General features: G+C 51.0%; 1 protein-coding gene across 1 annotated transcript in view; it reads left to right on the top strand.

Annotated features, from left to right (window-relative positions):
* The window catches only part of TM9SF3 (transmembrane 9 superfamily member 3), a 620,447-nt gene that overhangs the window by 234,676 nt on the left and 365,495 nt on the right, over positions 1-20,276 (top strand). Inside the window, exon 8 of the mRNA XM_069610571.1 lies at positions 3,793-3,887. Within this exon, the coding sequence (XP_069466672.1) occupies positions 3,793-3,887 (95 nt within the window). The remainder of the gene's footprint in view (positions 1-3,792; positions 3,888-20,276) is intronic.

The following is a 20,276-nucleotide window of genomic DNA, read 5'->3' as shown; positions in this document are numbered from 1 at the left end:
GGAGTCCCTGCAAAGGATATTTGCTCGGCTGCCACATGGGCATCAATGCATACTTTTATCAAGCATTACTGCTTAGATGCCTCCTCCTCCAATGAGGGGATATTTGCCAGAGCGGTACTTCACTCTGTACATGAAAACAAGAACTAGCACTCCCACCTCCAAATTGATCACTGCTATGGGAGTCTATCACAAGATGAGGAATACGTTGGAGGACACAATCCATTCGAAGAACAAGTTACTTACCAACTGTAACGTTCTTTCGACTGGATGTTCCTCCCACGTATTCCTCATCGACCCTCCCAGCCTACCACGCAGTACAGTTTGTTTTCTTACAATTTCCTCTCACGATGGGCCTATCAGTCACAGCATACGACTGGATGTTCCAGGAGTATTTCCTCGATAAAACAGAACTGAAGCCAACTGACGCGACTCAAGCTATTTATACCATCAGTGACGTCGACACGGTACGGAGTCCGTCGTGGGACATTCGATGCCACAACCTCGAGCACAGAGCCCTCTGCCGAAAAAATCTTTCCGAAGCTGGCGAAACAAATTATCACAAGATGAGGAATACGTGGGACCCCCAGCTCTTTTGCTGGACTTGAGGCCGTTTCATTTTCATCCTGGAGTGAGCGAGACCTTTTTCTTTTTCTCATTCTTTCATGCATTTTGATCTGAGTTGGATTCTGTATTTCCTTTGTTTTTGGAGTCTGACCAACTCCATAGGTATCTACTTTTTGTATGGTGACATACAGCACCGTCAGTGCGGTGTCACAGAGAAATCCTTTAGATTTCTCTTAAGATTTAAATACCTTCTGTTGGGTAAACTACTGTTCCCGAGATTAGTGAAGTGAAATGGACTTTACTTGCCATTTTCTCTTTGTAGATACAGCACAGGCCATCCTATGTGAAGTGCTGGGGGGTTAATTAGTAGCCCCTTTTTCTACTTATTAATGTAACGTTGTTTGTTACCCTCACTACTTTTAATGGCTGGTTGCAGTGGTTTATTTTTTCTACCATTGTGCTTTTCTACCGCAGGCTGAATCCTCAGCTGTAGTATAGCACTCACGGGTGACCATTGTGTCAAAATGGCCCTGGTCTTTTTTTTTTTTGCCATTTCTTGTTTGTGAGGTCTTTCTTGGGTTCTACTCTGTGCGCCAAACCACGTTTAACCCTTTTAGTTTGTTTTGCCTTTGGCTGGCTTCAGTTTCCTTGGTTACCTGGATGCACCCAACATTTGACGAAACATTTGACGAAGGAATCTTGTAGAGAAGCCTGCTGCATCCTCCTGGACGTTTCAACTGCCCGGTGAAGCCCTGCTGCAGTTCTGAAGCTCCAATTCGTAATCGACCAGAGAAGCCCCGGAACTGACAACTTCTTCTCTTGGGTTGGTGGGACCAACTAACCCCAAGACGAATTTTGCTGGACGACATTCCCCAACTGGCTGTACTTCTTTGCTGCTGCTGGAACCGAGTGCCAGAGGTTAAGAAATCTGTACTCGAGTGCATCGTCTTTAAGCCGGACCAAAGCTCCAAGAAGATCCTGAGGATCCTCCCGAAGTAGGACTACCCAAGCCTTTGTCACCTCACCAGGGTGCTGGACTCCAGTAAAAAGGGAAGCCCATCAAGTGTCCAAGAACTGCGGTGGTGTAGCTGATAAACGCAAAGTGCTGCTGAACTGAAAAGATCCTGTAGCTGCCGCCGACCTTCGAACTTCAGTGCAGGAGTCCTCCAGACGTCCTCCATCTTGTCACCACAACTGAAGCCCAGGAGCACAGGATCTGTAACCAGGACAGAAGCCAGCTGGATCCTCTTCTTCACACCTAAGGTACTGTTCCGACTAAGGGGTACTTGCCTCTTTGTCTGTAGCTTGCATTATCTCACTTGAGACTAGCAGTAGCTGCTTTCTAGAGTTGATCCTAGCTCTAATTTTTCACAAGTGTAACAGCTTGTGGCCCAACCGTGATTTCCTACAACAAACGCTCTAATTTTGTGCAAGACATTTGTGCTATCTAAGAAGTGCCTCTGCTCCGTAGACATTGTTCAAATTGACTTTGACTGCCCTGGCTCCCTGCAGACTCGTCTAACTGTCCCTCATAGGTGGTGCATACATTTACCTTGTATTGCTGGGAAAGATCTAATTTAGACTTCATTTGGGGGGAGGGGGGATTGTAAGGTGCTCACATGCTCTGAGAACGTGTTCGCTTTTTCCTCCCTTTACTTTTTCCTCAAACTCAGAATTTTACCAGGTACAAAAGTGATATATAAATGCCAATACTATCCTACCAATTGAAGTCACCCAGGGTGTAGGAAGTGTGTTAGAAGCATCTCTAAAGAGTATCTACTTGCTTAACTTGATTATGAAAAAGTGTTATGAGGTATATATTTATTGTTGCACATTGCCCTTTTTGAAGAAGGCTTATTTAAAACTGACCGTTACATCATTATTTTACTATAAAACCTTGAATGTAAGTGATATTTGGATACTTGTAATTTTGGATCTCTGTGTTACAGCTCTACAGCTCACATTTACCCCTCTTGAGATAAGTCTGGCTGCTTGGTCCCCTACCAACTTGTGTAGTGCAGACCTATACCAATAGGTGGGTTACCTATTACCAAGAGGACAAGGCTGGTGTAGTCTCCCACAGGGTTGCTGCATGCAATCTTGCCTAACACTGTGTGAGCGGTGGCTTGACCTGGGAAAGGTGGACAGTTCAGTCCATAAATAGCACAGAGACAACAGCAGAGCCTCACCGAAGAACCAAGACGGGTCGGCGTGACCTCTGAAGTCGTTCCAATGCCGAGAGTTATTCCGATCCTGCAAAGAGATTCGGTGATGCTAGCCCATGAGCAAAAAGGTAATGGGGGAGAGGCAGGAGACCCGGAGAGGGACACTGCGAGCAGGGACACACACAGCCAACTCGTCCCAGTGACACACGATGTGAGTATAAGTGTCAGAATTACTACGGCACACAGCCTACTCGTCCCAGTGACGCAGCAAGTGTTTATAAAGACCAAGAGAAGATTTGTGTAAAGCACGTTGGTTTTGAGGAAGTAAGGAAGCACAGGAGTGCAGAGACCAGATCAATAGAAGGGACTTTTGGGTTCCTTTGAACTGTTGAGGAAAGGGAACCTTGCAGAGACACTTCAAGAGCACGTTGCTTAAACAGCTATGCAAATATCGCAAGGCGAAAAGGGTCCTCTCTAAAGCAAAGGGGGGCACCAGGAGGGTGGAAAAGTCCCTGGAGAACAAGTAAAATAATTCAAGAGAAAGCCAAGAACTATTCGAAGATTCTACATTGGGGCTGAACAGCCCATCCAGGAGATGGGAGTCATTTTCCTGTACCTTTTGTTGTTTCTTTCTTTAGTGGTAGGGCCAGAATGGATTAGTTTTGAGACGGAGGACAGACTGTTTACTTTTTCGACTGCACTACTGACGAGCACACTAGTTCGAGTAGGGATGGGTCACTTTCTTATTTCAATAAACTACTTAGTGCATCTGACAAAAGCTAGTCTGTATCCTTCTAACCTACCACAGATAGTGATTTACTCCTATGCACCATTTCACCCGTGCATTCTTAACTTTTTATTTCTGATTTTTATCACCTGCAGCAACGGTTTTGAGTTGTCAAATGTCACATTTTTGGAATAGTGCCAATGGGTTGAAGCTTATTCTTGTCCTGTTTTTTTTTTTTTCATCAATTTGTTCTCTTTTAAGGGGACTATTTTAATCAAAATGTTAATGGTTATTTCTGTTTAAATATGCAAGTAAGCTACATATATTCTATTTTAGGAGAGGATCAATGCTAAGCACTGCTATATTTGTATATGCAGCAACATCCCCTGTGAATGGTTACTTTGGAGGAAGTCTTTATGCTAAACAAGGAGGTGAGTTCTGTTCATTATTTTCCGATGTGTATGTTCCGAAGCCTTTATTTTTTTGCTGCTTTTAAAGACTATTACTTGAGAATTTTAGCATATTACCTGGAGTATTTCATATTCTGATTCACCCTCCGACTCTTTCCGACAAGTGGAGTGCTTATTCCCTCCACTTAACACATTTATATTTTGGGAATACACTTACTATACGTTGTCTGTTACTGCAGGTGTATCCCATCTCCCAATGTCCCTTTTGTGTAAAACTACTGAGGCAATGAGCCTTGAGCCTGCGGGCCGTTACCGCATAAGATTACTATGGAACAACTGAAGCCCAGAATGGCACTCTGCTGTTCCATAGTAATGTAGCAGTATGCGCGGTCTAGTCTTTTTACAATTAGCGCATACTGCAACTGCCGCCTTCGTGAACGGCATATAGAAATGCAAAGGAAAAAAAGCAACACCATTAGTATCCCGGGGCTTTCAACCCTGGAGTACTAATGGCAATAAACCCCTCGCCTCCAGGCCATTGCCGCATATGGTAATGCCCCTAGGGCCTTCGTTAAGCCCCTCTCTACGCTCGGGCCTGTAAGTATGGGCCCAGGGTGCATTACCTTATGCGGTAATCGCCTGCCGGCTCGGGGCTTGCCTTAGTAATGAATAGGAAAGAAAAAGGGATGACAGAGTGCGTGTTCCAAGTGATTTAAAAAAAAAAAAAAAACATAAGCAGCATAATGTTCTGAATGATTTTACTAGTTTCAAAAACATGTGGAAAGCCTTATTATAAGGAGAGAACATTGAAATGGAAGGGAATTTGAGAATGGCGTTGAAAATAAATGAATACGCAAAACGGAGCAATGAAATTTATTTTGCATTAAATTGAACATTCCCATTGAAAGTAAAGGAACAATTTGAAAACTGGGGATTAGAGTTATTTTCAGAGATGTTGGACACAGATGTGGAGAATGAATTGGAAGACTATGGAATAGGTGATGTAATACATGGTATGTGTGTATATATATATTTCTGAGGCTTGTGGAATCTGCTTAGATCACATGCTGTGCATAGGCCGACATCTAGTGGAAGCTGCGGAGTATTACAGTTTGTTTTTCGAAACTCGAAAATGGGCGTCGACACAGGCGTGCCAGTAATACTATCCCTAGTGTGACGTCCACTGTACCCAAGATCCCTCACGCGTCTAGGATCCTCAGATTGTTTTTTTCCGCCATACTGGTCGGAAGCATCTTGCGGAGTCCCCTGGCCTTAACCATACTTTTACTAATAATTGAAATTTAATATTCTTTATTGACATCCTTCCCCACCCCAACGTCGACACTCGACGACGGCTGGAGAAGATATCGACCGTCGGCTGCTGCACGACGGATCTGGGCCTCGGAAGGCCGCTGGCCTCGGCCCTGCAAGTAGGGAGAGTGGGGGGTGGTACATACTCTTCACTCTTGGTATATAGATACACTTATATAATTCCTACACTTATCAGCCCGCTGCCTCAAGGTGCGTATGGAGGGTACCCCTTTCCAATTCTGCCCCAAGTGCAACCGCAAATACCCTTGGGTCGACAGGCACGCTACGTGCAATCTCTGCTTGCCGAGGGACCGCCCCGAAGCGAACTGCAGAGCGTGTAGTAGGTTTAAACCTAAGACACTCAAGGACCGTTCGACAAAGCGTTGGGCCCACCACGCCAGGCAGGCGGCCATGGCAGCGGAGGGCGCCTTCAGCGATGGCAGCGACGCCGTACTTTCGGACGGCGAGGGCATTACGGCGTCTAAAGACAGCCGAGCGCAGGTCCCCGACCTCGGAAGGTCGTCCGGCAGGGCGGCTATGGGGAAGAAACCCACGGCGACGCAAGCGCTACACACCCTACACACACTAAGCACACTAAGTCCAACCGAACCTCGACGACGTCGACTTCTCAGAAAGAGGCACAAAAAGAACGGTCCGACTCGGTGTCCTCTGGGCGCTCTCGATCGAGATCGCCTCATGACGCAAGGCAATCATCCACTCTTGCCAAGAGTGCCTCGCTCCCTAGACTAATGGAAGTTCGATCGTCGGAGGACGAAGACGACTTCCACCCCCAGGCCGCGCTCCAAGAGACGGAGCCCGAAGTTAACACCAGCGAGGCCCCACGCTCGAAAGACACAGATACCTCTCCCGATCCTCGACGCCAGGCGTCGAAAGTCTCCGGGGCCTCCAAGGGACAGGGAAAACATTTTTCCATGCACGGGGAGGGGGGGAAACAGCGGAAAGCACATTCTTCCACTCCTGTAAAAACATCCTTCCCCCCCTAAGCAGACAAACAAATACAAGTCTACTGAGGAATCAACATCCAGCAAGGGTACCCTTGATAAGTCCCCTAAGCTGCCTACTAAAGTCATCCCCTGTTCCAAAGAATGGTCCAGCGAAGACATAGACAGGGTCATGTCAAGGATGTCTTCCTTGGCTGATTTTTACGACAAAAATCCAGAGCATTTCCTCTCGTATGACCTTCAGGGAGCCACACCCTCAGGTTCCACTGATCCCATCCCCCTAAGTAAAAGGGCCCGGTTCGAAAGACCTGAACCCTTCGAGGTACAGCCTTACTCTACTGCATACTCTACTCCACACCCCAGGTACCAAGGAGAGCCTTTCCCTGAGGGGGACCAGGAGTTTGAAATTATGGAGGAACAAACCGGGACGGAATACTATGCGGATGATGAGGACCAGGAGGAGGGAGAAGATGGGCAGGAAATTTACAGAGTAGATTCCCCGGTAGAGAATGAAGCCCCAGTTACCGACTCGCCAGTCGATAACCAGCCCCTTCTTAATGAGGTTCTCGCTCGCGCGGCAGAACATTTTCACATCGACACCCACGGTGTACAGGAGGAAAGGGACTTCGCAGAAGAGTTGGTAGGAGAGAGGAGGCCGGTCTCTCAGACCATCCCTATCCTTAAATCCATCCAACGAAGAATAGATCCGTCCCTGGTGAACCCAAACCTCACCAGAGCAGTTAACCCCAGGGTCGAAAAACTTTTCCGGGCAGCCCAATCTGACCCTCTCTATATAAGAGGACATCTTAAACCAGACTCCCTAGTGGTTACCAACACTCGAAAGAGGGCTGGAACACCCCTATCTTCATCAGAAGCTCCTCCTGACAAGGAGAGCAAGAAACTTTACGGCTTTGGCAGAAAGGTAGCCTCAACGTCCGCCTACCAAGCAAGGATTGCTAACTCCACCACCCTGTTGGCCAGCTACAACTGCCATCAATGGGAAGAGGTCGCGGCACTCATAGCCTCTGCTCCGGAACCCTTAAAGGGCCAATTGGCTCGTATCTCGGCAGAGGGGAGAGCCGTGTCTGGTTGCATTTTGAAAGCAACTTTCGACGCCGCGGACAACGCAGGGAGATTGATAGCAGAGGGTACTGTTATCAAGAGACATGGGTGGTTACGCCAGTCGGGGTTCAAAACAGAAACTCTGGCTTCTTTAATAGATAAGCCGGTGGAACCCGATCTATTGTTTGGGAAAGCGGTCGAAGACGCACTGAAAAACGCCAAGGACGAATACGAAACACTTAAATCCCTTGGGGTAGGCTCCCTAGCAGATACACAAGTGGGACAAGCGGTTCTAAGACACCTGTTTGCTCATGACCCTTCTCACATCCCACCTCCTTCTTCGGGTACTGCTCGCTAATCTATGCACAGCATGTGATCTAAGCAGATTCCACAAGCCTCAGAAGGGATACATTGCTCACCGTAATCGTATTTCTGATGCTTGTATCTGCTTAGATTCACATGCGACCCACCCTTCCTCCCCTCCGAGAGAAGGCGCATGATTGCTTGTAGTCTTACCTTTCTGTCTATCTGCTTGGATTATCTGTACTCACGCTACTCCTCATGCTTCCTCATGTCAGAAAAAATACAATCTGAGGATCCTAGACGCGTGAGGGATCTTGGGTACAGTGGACGTCACACTAGGGAAAGTATTACTGGCACGCCTGTGTCGACGCCCATTTTTGAGTTTCGAAAAACAAACTGTAATACTCCGCAGCTTCCACTAGATGTCGGCCTATGCACAGCATGTGAATCTAAGCAGATACAAGCACACAACCCACGGCTCTTCTTCGTCGAAGACGAAGGATCCATCAGCGCCGAAGGGGACGCAGGGCACTTCGGCGTCTACCTCAGACCGTAAGGGTCTCAAGCCCCACCCGCAAACGCAGCCGCGACCAGCGATTGGGCTTTCATCAAACACGGGCGCTACCTCAAAATCATCCGACGTAACGCTCCATAGAGCGGCCGTCGAGGAACAACGCGTAACGCAGGCAACGTCGACACCAGAGCCGTCTACTGACGAACTCGTTGTCGAGAGCCTGGCGAGAATTGTTTCCGAAGACAAACGTAAGCGGACGACGAAACAGATGTCGAATACCGCACAAAAAGCTATAGAAACGCCGAAAAAGCACAAGAATAGCCAGGAACTGCCCCCTTCTTCTAAGGGCACTTCTGAACTACCGGAGGGCTTTTCTGAGGGCGACGGAAACCTTTCTTCGACGTTGTGGGAGAGTTCTAAGCGCTTGGAAGGTGAAAACACTGATTTCCCCCCTCTAGACTATTCAGGGGTCCCCCATGAGACCCTTGAAAGACTCCATTCTTGTATGGAGAAAATGGAAAGGTTTTTGGGAAGCCAAAACCCACCCACACACAAAAGACCAAGAGAATGGCCCCAGGATGACCATAGGGTCAAGATCCCTAGGCTGTTTCCCCCTTCTACAGACGTATATGGCCTCACTGAAGAGGAGCAATACCTCCAGGAAGATGAGTGTTTGGGTGGAGAGGAAGAACATGAGGAAGAGGGGTTTGAAGAAGATCCTTACACTAGTGCAGGAGTTTTTTAAGAAGATACAGCTACCTCGCAGCCCTGGCAATCCCCATCAGTGCAGCCTTGGCAATCCCCATCAGTGCACTCAGACCCTGATGCCTTTCACCCTTCTCCTCCCAAGGATTCACCTATTGGAAACACTTCTCCCATAGATGACCAACCTTCACTTAATGCACTATTGCGCAAGGCAGCAGCGCATTTTGAAATAGACACAGGGGAAACTCTTCCTGACATAGACTTTGTAGAAAAAGTTATTAAAGAAAAAGCCCCTGTTAGTCTATTCCGCTCCTGGCTTCTATAAAGAGAAGAATAACTCCTTCCCTTTCCAATCCTGCATTAGTCAGAGGGGTCAACCCTCGGGTAGAAAAGCTCTTCAGCCCTTCGTCCTCTGACCGCTTGTACATCCTAGGACATTCTATTCCGGACTCCCTTGTAGTTACTAATACAAGAAAAAGAGTGGGGGTACCACTATCCACTAGTGAGGCACCACCTGACAAAGAGGGCAAGAAGCTCTATGCACTTGGGAAGAGAATCACGACCTCCGCCGCCTTCTCAACTAGGATTGCAAATAACAATTCCCTACTAGCTAGCTACGCAGATGCACAGTGGAGCAAGCTGCGCAGCGAAGCAGAGGACGCACCAGAACCCCTGCGTTCACGCCTGTTAGCCATAATCTCAGAGGGAACTCTTGTAAACCAGGGCATCGTAAAGAACTCCTTAGATGCCGCAGAGACGGCTGGCCGTTCCCTGGTTCAGGGAATACTTCTCAAACGCCATGTCTGGCTGCGCAATTCGGGATTTAAGCCGGAAACCCAGGCTTCCCTGATAAATAAGCCCATAGAACAAACACATCTGTTTGGGAAAGCAGTTGATGAGGCCCTAGAACATGCAAAGAAAGAGTTTGATACCATCAAGACTCATGACTAAATTTCTAGGCCCCCTAACAGACGCGGCTATGGCAATATGGTATGGCCTCTAACCAGGGTAACAACCAGTTCAGTCAAAGAGGCCAACACCGTGGCAAAGGAAGAGGTCGCGGCTCCAGCCCCAAAGGTTCCACGCCCAATACCAACAAATGACCCGAAGATTCATCGTTCCTAACAGCATGGGAGGGAATATCGTCAGACCGCTGGGTTTTATCCACCATAGCCCACGGATACTGCATCGAATTCAACGGTTCCCCGAAGTACAGACCCCCACGGAACCGACGCATGACACCGGAACACCTCACCATCCTTCTTCAAGAAATAGAAGAGCTACTGAAAAAAGAAGCTATAGAGGCTGTCCCCCTATCTCAGGTAACAGAAGGTATTTATTCAGTGTACTTCCTTGTACCCAAAAAGGACTTAACCATGCGCCCTGTATTAGACCTGCGCCCAGCGAACAAGTTTGTCAAACCCCAAAAGTTTCGTATGGTGACCTTGCAGGAAGTAATCCCACTGTTATCACAAGGGGATTACATGACAACACTAGACATGAAAGATGCATGCTTTCATATTTTACTGTTGCCAGCGCACAGAAAATACCTCAGGTTCAAGATAGAGAACAAGCACTACCAGTTCAGAGTACTACCCTTCAGGATAGCATCTGCACCAAGGGTATTCACGAAAGTACTGGCAGTGGCAGCGGCCCACCTGCGCAGGTTATCCATCCCGGTATACCCTTACCTCGACGACTGGCTCATAACAGGGGATTCTTACGAAACATGCTTCTCCAATACCCAAAGGACCGTAGACCTTTTGTCCCAACTGGGCTTCTCCATCAACGAAAAGAAGTCCAGCTTAGACCCCAGCCAAATCAAACAATTCCTAGGGGCTCTAATTCGAACAAAGGACGGCCTCGTATTCCCCTCCAACGAGAGGGTCCAAAACATGCTGTTTCAGATTCCCCATTATGTGGCAGGTCGAGAGGTGACGGTACGCAAAGCAATGCGCTTGCTAGGGATGATGGCGTCATGTATTTATTTGGTACCTCACGCGCGCCTGCGCATGCGCCCAATGCAAGAGTGGCTCTACAGCCAGTGGTGTCAGGCCAGCGGACAATGGGACGATCTAGTGGTGGTCTCGCAGGCCTTGGTTCTCTCGCTACGGTGGTGGACAAAAGAAAACCTGTTATTAGGGAAAACTTTTGCCACACCCGCAGTGGAAGCCACTCTAACCACAGACGCATCCCTTACAGGATGGGGGGCTCACCTATCCCATCAGACTGCTCACGGAGCGTGGACTCCGAGCTTAGCATCCAAGCATATAAACCTGCTGGAACTACTAGCGGTGTTCAAAGCACTGAAAGCCTTTCAGGAACACCTACAAGGAAAGACAGTGATGGTCCTCACAGACAGCACCACAGCCATGTACTACCTCAACAAGCAAGGGGGAACTCACTCTCCAGGACTGTCCAAGCTGTCCCAGAATATATGGAAGTGGGCTCTCAAACACAACATGTTTCTACTATCACAACATGTACCAGGGGAACTCAATCTGCTAGAAGACAAACTCAGCAGAGACTTCCCCCTACCGGAAGAGTACGAATGGCAATTGCACGAAGACATTGTCTTAGACGTCTTCACGCAATGTGGGTTCCCGGAAATAGACCTGTTCGCAACTCTGGAGAACTCACAATGCCAAAGTTACGCCTCCAGGTACCCCCAGAACCAGTCCAAGGGGAACGGTCTGTCGATTCAATGGTCAGGGAAATTTGTTTACGCCTTTCCCCCGACTCCCCTTCTCAACAAAGTGGTACACAAGATGCACCAGGAGCAGGTTACCATGATACTAGTGGCCCCAATGTGGGCCCGGCAGCCATGGTTCGCTCACTTGATGGAGATGTCCCTATCCCCCCCAGTGAAACTTCCCTGCCCGTACAACATGCTGTCACAGGACAAGGGCAGGACACTGCATCCATGCCCTCAGACCATGAACTTAGCAGCCTGGCTCCTGAGATCATAGAATTTGGACATTTACAACTCCCGCAGAGATGTATGGACATCCTCAGGGAAGCCAGAAAACCTAATACTCGCCACTGCTATTCTAGCAAGTGGAAAAGATTTGTCATCTGGTGTAGAGGTAAGAGCATCAACCTGGTTGACTGCTCTCCCACTAACATTGTTCTGTACTTGACCCATTTACTGGATTCAGGTCTAGTCTTCAATTCCATTAAAGTCCACCTAGCGGCACTTTCTGCATACACCACTTCCCAACTTAAAGTGTCGTGGTGGAAGATATCAGTTATCAAGGCCTTCATGGAGGGGGTAAAGAGAATACACCCTCCGATAGCTAACCCAGCTCCCGGATGGGAATTAAATGTGGTACTTTCTAGACTCATGGGCCCTCCTTTCGAACCCATGCACAAGGCAACTCTTAAAGACCTCACTCTTAAGACTGCTTTCCTAATAGCTATCACCTCCATTAGGAGAGTAAGTGAACTACAGGCTCTTTCTGTACTAGACCCCTTCGTAACAGTTCACAAGGATAAGGTGGTTCTACGCACACACCCAAGGTTTGCACCAAAATTCATCTCGAAATTTCATGTAAACCAGTCAATAGAACTACCAACGTTCTTTCAAAACCCTTCCAGCTTGGGAGAAAAAAGTCTGCATACACTAGATGTACGCAGAGCTGTCATGTTCTACATGGAAAGAACCAGACCACTGAGAAAGACTAATCAGTTCTTTGTCTCTGTGGCAGCAGGAAGAGAAAGAGAAGCAGCTTCAAAGTCCACTATATCTAGATGGATTGTTCAATGCATCACTCTCTGTTACACTCTTGCTAAGAGAGAACTACTCTTCAAGCCAAGAGCACATTCCACTCGAGGCACTGGGGCATCCATAGCGTTCATTGCAAATGTTCCCCTTGAGTCCATCTGCAAAGCGGCTACCTGGAGTTCTGTGCACACCTTTACAAAACACTACTGTCTAGATGCACACTCTAGATCTGACTCCCAGGTGGGACAGGCAGTATGAAGACATCTTTTCTCTACTGTTCCTTCTCATAACCCACCGCCAACTCCGGGTACTGCTCGCTAGTCTATGCACAGCATGTGATTCTAAGCAGATTAACAAACATCAGAAGACAATGCATTACTTACCGTAAAAGCATTTCTGATGGTTGTATCTGCTTAGATTCACATGCGCCCACCCTTCCTCCCCGCTCGGATGGAAGGAACATAGACATCCTTTTCTCTATTTCTCTCTTTTCTGTACTCACTCACGTCTAGAAGGCTCCCTCAGGGCAGAAAAATACAAACAGAGGGACCTCAACGCGTGAGGGATTGTGGGTACAACGCACGTCACTATAGGGATAGTGTTACAGACACGCCTTGTCGACGTCCCCTTTTTCGACTACGAAAAACAAAATGCAATACTCCGCAGTGACCACTGGATGTCGGACCTATGCACTGCATGTGTTCTAAGCAGATTCCACAATCATCATCAAAAAAAAAAAAATATGACAATGCATTACTTACCGTAAAAGCATTTCTGATGTCCATTCCTGTGATCCACGCAGAGGCACTCTAGTGGCACATACAGCCTGCTATCCTCCACCGTCTCAGGATAGCAATACCCTTGTAAACCCCTGATAGTTGGCTGCAACCTCCGACACATCACGATCCAATAACGCAGTCAGCGGGTGACGGAGGCCCCAACTACACGAATCCACCTGAACCTAAATAAGGCACAGAATTCTTAGCTCGGGGTACCCTGTACACACGCCGCCTCCATACGGTCCCTGGTCAGTTCTATTTTCGGCTGAAGCTGTGACGAACGGGATCTGGGAAGCGTCCACTAACAAACACCTGAAAACCAATGGGTCCGGAGGCAAAGGGCAAACAGTAACCCTGTGTGGACACTCCGCATCCTACATCATCTGTGTGACACACAAAACAGCTGCTCACTTGTTCCAACACAGACCCCAGCGGAAGACGTTGGCTATACCACTCTCCCACCACCTAGAAAAGAGGAAGGACATAAGCCTACCAGTGCCGTCGCACAGTCCCCTTGGACATCAACGCTTCACTGCACCAAACACGACTACCATCAATCGGCTACTGAAACATACAACACGGGCCGAGCCTCCCACTATACCAGTCAAACAAGCCCCTACACGATAGTCATGCTGGAAATGCCTGGTACGAACAATACGAAGAACAGAAAGGCTGGCCCGATGGACTCTTACACAAGCTCACAAATGTCCACGGCTAGCTCGGACCCCACAGAGCCATCCACAGCGATATCGGCGGACGACACACAATTTGACCACCTCCTTACGACAGTACAGAATGGATTTTTAGCTGTTAATGTCAAACTGGATGACATAGTCTCCACAATAGGATCCCTCAAAGCCCGAGTTGACAAAGAAAGTGCCCGCATTACAGAAACAGAAACCAGCACCAGTGAAGACTCCATTCATCAAAATACCCACGATATAACACTCCTGAAAGGAGAGATGGCCAAGTTGTGAGGCAAATGAGAAGAATTGGAATCAAGATCGTGCTGCAGCAATATACATATTGTGGGACTGTCAGAGGCCTTCTACAAGGGGCCAATGGAAACCCGTATCGAAGATCTACTGAAATCATTGCTTGGTGGACTCCTTTTCCCCACAGTTCTTGGTTGAAAGAGCACATCGCATCCTGGCTCCGGCCCCCAAACCCGGTGCCCCGCCTCGCACAGTCATCGCTAAGTTACTCACCTACAGGGATAGAGACACAGCGCTGAGGTTGACAAGAGAACTGGGTCCCCTAAGACCTGGCACAGACAACATCCACATCTATCCCGACATTTCTGCTGGTGTCCAGAATCAGAGACGGTCCTACGAAGCTATCAAACGCCAAATTAGGCTAAGGAAAGTCCCATATGCCCTACTGTTCCCCGCTAAGCTCTGTATTCAACATGCCGGCCGGGCTCACTTCTTCGAAACTCCTTCCGAAGCTATGGCGTACGTAAAAGCATCAATTCCCCTTCCCCCCTGGTGGAAACAAATTCGACCGGAACAACTTACAACAACCGGTTGAAGAACCCAGGAACTCCAATGACTGATGACAGACACATGATATCCTTTATACTGTTTATAATTCTCCAGCATGGGGTCTGGCATGGATTCACATGCTCATGAATATTCCCCGTCGTCAGGCCGGGAATCCTCGGTATAGAAAAAAATCAGTATCAGTTTAGTTTCTGATCTGTCTTTTTTAGTAGTAACCAATCACTGGTCTCTGGGTCATACTGCCCCCAGCCAATGACTGCCCTCTCCCTAAGCCCCGCCTCCGGCAGCCATCCTCAGATTTTTACCGCACGTTCAAGTGTTGGGAGTCCTCGTGCTGTAGCTCTCGAGCTTTTGCTGCGCTTTTTCAGGAGATTTTTCTCATTTTCCGGTTAAATAGAGCCTCAAGCTGTACCGTTTCTACATCCGATCAACGGGGATCCGTTTCGGAGTTTTCTACGCCCCTCAAGGGTGAAGATTTCGTCGAGTTACGCTTTTGGAGGATTCCAGAAGTTCCGAGGCCTTCCCCGGACATGGCCCAGGAGAAAGGAAGCTCGACGCCCGGGAAGCTGTTCAGGACCTGCCCTGGATGCCAGCTTCAGAATGTTTTCAAGGACGACGAGCATTCGTTATGCCTCCACTGGCTCCATGAGGACAAGAGCACAAGGAGAAGGACTGTGCATTTTGTGGGAACATGTCGGCGCGGACCATGAAGGATCGCCACCTCCGTCTCGCCAACTGGCTGGAAGGGAAGAGCCCGTCAGGCGAGAAGAGGAAAAAGAAGTCCGAGCGGTCTTCTAAGTCCTGTCAGGGTGCCCCGGCGACGGTGGCCCAACAAAAGGCTAAGCACCGCGAGTCGGCGGGCACCGGGAGCGCCGAACGGTCGGGCTCCTTGGCTGCCAGGCAGGGCGCATCCTCCCTGGCGCCATCAACCACGAGCCAACGCTCTGGCTCGGGTAAGAGGAAGTCCGAGAACCCGGCGAAGCTTCTGGAGAGGCCCCGGTCGATCTCGAAGATTCCGGCAGAGGGGGAGCGAGGCTCGGACCCTCGCCCCAAGGTGAAGGCCCCAGGCGTCCAGAAGGTGACGATGGCCTTAATTCACCCTGCTAAGACCTCGATTGAGGATGTCGCCACGGCCCTGGCTCAGCCTGTGGAGGCTACACCAGTGGAGGCGCCCTCAGGACCCAAAGTCTCCCTGCCACCGCGGAGGGAGTCGTCTTTCAGGCCCATTGAGAAGACCCCCACGAAGACCTTGTTGGAAAAGGTGGGGGAGGGGCTGGTGGCCATCGTGGATACGGACACGACCTCTGAAGAGCTCATCGAAGTCGTGGAAGAGGCCCAGCCCATCGGGAGGGATCCCGACGAGGGCGACGACGAGAGCGAAAGGTGTCGCCGACAAGGCTCCTCAAGAGCCCTCGCGCCTGTCGTTTCCGGCGCTGCTGGACACCTCGGCGGCCGTTTTGTCAGCGATTCAGTCCTTATGCTCGGAGATAAGGACAAGGTTGCCCCTTCCCCCGACGGAGGTACCTGAGCCAGACCTGACGGGGGAACCGGAGCCAGGACCTTCAGAGAGTCCACGGCATAAGAGGAGGAGGACGCATCCTACGCCACCTCTCCCACCTCTGCGGCCTGCTCTGCCTTCCCCCCGGTCTACTACCCACGGGGATGATAAAGGCACGGACACGGGGATGATAAAGGCACAGATGACGACAGAGGCAACGACGGGACGTGTCCCCGTCGCCCCCTACTCGGGCGTCCCCGCCCGACGAGATTGAATCCTTTCATGCCATGATTTCCAGGGCATCCAAGCTTTTCCAGCTCTGCCCAGAAGAAAATAAGAAAGTAGGGTTCCTTTACCAACGGCGCAAGGCTAAAAGGAAGACGGTCCTCGCCGTACCGCTTCTTGATGACATCTGGGATGAGGGGCTCGCCCTCCTCAAGAACCCTGCCACGGCGCCGGCAAAGAGGGACTGGTACGAGAAGTAGTACCGGGTCCCCGACGCTGCCCCCTTGTGCCTTCGGGCACAACCTACCCCGGATTCGGTTGTCTCGGCGGAGGCAAAGAAGAAAGCTGGGGGGGCATCGGCCTCGACATCAACTTCCCCGCTGGACGGCGAGGGCAGGAAGTTGGACACGATGGGACGACGGATCATCTCATCCGCAGCGACGACTATCAAGGCGGCCAACGCCCTGGTTATCGTAGCCCGCTACGACAGGGAGTTGTGGTTCAAAAACGCCCCTCTGTTAGACTTCTTCCGACGCCAAAAGGGCTGAGGCCCTTGAAATCCTACAGGAGGGGGAGATTGCTTCGGACCACGCCATCACAGTGGCAACGGACATCGCCGACACCGGTTTCCGTCAGTTGGGCAACGGCGTTTGCTTGAGACGACGAGGATGGCTCAAGGCCACGGATTTCCGCCAGGACGTACAAATCAAGGTTTTGGACATGCCCTTCGACGGGACCAACCTGTTTGGGAAGGCGGTTGATGAGTCCCTTCAGGCCATCAAGACAGACACAGAGACTGCCCCGGCACTGGGAGTGCTCCAACGACGGCCGTCCTTTCGGAGCTCCGGAGGCAGACAAGGTGCCTCCAAGGGATCCGGCGTGGCTCCTCCACTTACCGCCAAGCAGCCAGATCTTCATCCCAGGAAGCCTACAGGGGACACAGCAAGTCAGGTGGTGCCCGTCGTCGTCGACAAGGAGGCAAGGCGGCCTCCAAACAAGATTGAACCGACCTTAGGGTCGGGCCCCCGCCAAAGCACCCCGGTGGGAGGCTGGCTGGCGAGGTTCGTCAGTGTGTGGGAGTCCATCTCCACCGACCGTTGGGTGCTGTACGCCCTGGCCCAAGGGCACGCCCTCGAGTTTCAGAAGAAGTGCCCTCGGGTTCCACCTGTGGCCAGGAAGGTAAATCACGTCCCTCAACTACTGTTGGAAGTAAGGGCGATGCTCAAGAAGGGTGCCATCGAGCTCGTCCCAAAGAGGCTTCGGGGCTCCGGAGTTTACTCAAGGTACTTCCTCGTAAAAAAGACGACGGGAGGATGGCGGCCCCATCCTGGACCTACGACGACTGAACAAGTATATCAAGACACAGAAGTTCCGTATGGTCACCCTCCAGCATGTGCTGGGGCAGCTGGAAGAGGGCGATTTCCTGTCGTCGTTGGACTTGGAGGATGCGTACTTCCACATCCCCATTCTAAAAAGACACAGAAAGTTCCTCAGGTTCATGGTCCAACGGCGGCATTACCAGTTCAAGGCCCTCCCGTTCGGATTGAAGTCGGCACCCAGGGTGTTCACCAAGTGCCTCGCACCGGTGGTGGCGCTGCTGCGCCTACAGGGGATCCACGTCTACCCCTACCTGGACGACTGGCTCATCCGGGCAAGGACAAGGGAGCTCGCCGTGGAGCACATTGCGAAGACAGTCCAGCTGCTCACAGACCTGGTATTCTCCATCAACTTTCCAAGATCCCACCTGGTTCCGTCGCAAGTCGCCCTGTTTCTGGGAGCCAAGCTCGACACAGTGGCGCGGCTGGCCTCGCCGTCGGAGGAAAGGACCAGGACCATTCTGGGCAAGGTGCAGCGTCTGCTGGCCACGGACATGGCCAGGGTAAGATCCATCAAGTGCCTCCTCGGGATGATGTCCTCCTGCATTTATCTGGTGCGCCTTTGCAGGCTTCGGATGAGACCCTTACAGGAGTTCCTCGACGCCCGCTGGATCCAGTCGACGGGCAGCTTCGAGGACAGGATCCCTCTCAACGAGACGGATCCAGTCGACGGGCAGCTTCGAGGACAGGATCCCTCTCAACGAGACGTTCATCAGGCGATCCGGTGGTGGAGTACCCGCTCCCATCTGTCGGCGGGCACAGACTTTCAGACCCCAGCTCACCAGGTAACGGTGACGACGGACGCCTCCCTGGAAGGTTGGGGAGCACACTCCGGAGATCTTCACGCGAGAGGCCTTTGGCTCCCGGAGGAGAAGTCTCTCCACATCAACATCTTGGAGCTCCGCGCGGTGTTCTGGGCCCTCGGGTCCTTTCTTCAGTCCCTCAAGGGCAAGGTGGTGAGGATCTTCACCGACAACACCACCACGATGTTCTACATCAGGAAGCAGGGCGGAACCAGGTCCCCGGCCCTATCCAAGGAAGACCAGGATCTGTGGCATTGGGCCGTCGCCCAAGGGATGTTTCTGGTGCTTCTTCATCTGGCAGGAATAAAAAACACGATCGCCGACTGACTCAGCAGGGAGCTGCGCTCGTGCCACGAGTGGGACCTACGCCAGGATCAAGTGGATCGACTCTTCCGACGATGGGGTGAACCCCAAATCGATCTCTTTGCGACGGCGACGAATTCCAAGTGCCGGAGGTTCCCCCAGCCGAGGAGCATGGGTGATGCTTTCTCGTTCCCCTGGGACGGCCTATTTCTTTGTGTTCCCTCCGCTGCCGTTGCTGCTCCAGCTCAAGAGGTCCCGGTGCAGGATGATCCTCGTCGCACCTGCGTGGCCGAGGCAGATCTGGTTCCCGGACCTTCTGGACTTGTCAACGTCCCCACCAGTCAAGCTGCCGACGGACGCAGACCTTCTCTCCAGAGAAGGAGGCGCCATTCTTCACCACAACCCGGAGTCGCTGAACTTGCAGGCCTGGCTCCTGCAGCACTAGAGTTTGGAGGGTACGACATCCTGGGCGGATGCAGAGAGGTTCTTGCAAAGGCCAGGGCGTCCTCACCTCTTAAGTGCTATGGACATAAATGGAAGAGGTTCTCTGTCTGGTGCCGTGCACAGAAGATTAACCTTCTGCGGATTACGGCCCTTCAAGTACTGCCGTACCTACTGTCGCTGGCCAAAGCTGGCCTGGCTCACCCCTCCATCAAAATACATCTGGCTGCAATCTCCTGATATACCAGGACGACGGGACAGGCGTCCTTGTGGTCTCATCACCTGGTGAAAGAATTCATGAAGGGACTATTCCGATCATTCCCGCCGGTGAAGGCTCCTGCCCCGGCGTGGGAGCTTAATGTGGTGCTGACCAAGCTCATGGGGGCCCCATTCGAGCCTATGCATTCGGCGCCTTTGAAGTTCCTGACGTGGAAGACAGCTTTCCGCGTGGCCATCACCTCCGCACGACGAGTGGGAGAGATCCAGGCCCTATCTTGCAAGCCTCCATACTTGACTTTTCATGACACGAGGGTGGTGCTGAGGACACACCCATCCTTTATGCCCAAGGTGCCGTCGGACTTCCACCTCAACGAGCCCTTGGTGTTGCCAGTTTTCTTCCCGTCGCCTTCGTCGCCGGCTGAGAGTACTTTGCACTCGCTGGATGTAGCTAGAGCGCTGAAGTTCTACGTGGACCGCACGAAGAGTTTTCGGAAGACGTCACAAATGTTTGTGAACTTTGGGACTGTGAATCAAGGGAAGGCTATCTCGAAGACTTCCATTTCCAGATGGCTCTCCGGCTGCATCATGCACTGTCACTGGTTGGCAAACCGACAGCTGCCCGGCCGTCCGAGCCCATTCGACCAGAGCGATCGCTGCCACCACGGCGTTCCTGTCTGGTGTGC

The sequence above is a fragment of the Ambystoma mexicanum genome, chromosome 8 (assembly GCF_040938575.1).
Source record: "Ambystoma mexicanum isolate Mex_15411 chromosome 8, UKY_AmexF1_1, whole genome shotgun sequence".
Lineage (NCBI taxonomy): Eukaryota > Metazoa > Chordata > Amphibia > Caudata > Ambystomatidae > Ambystoma > Ambystoma mexicanum.
Note: the sequence above shows the minus strand (reverse complement) of the source record. Positions and strands in the feature narration are given on the sequence as shown.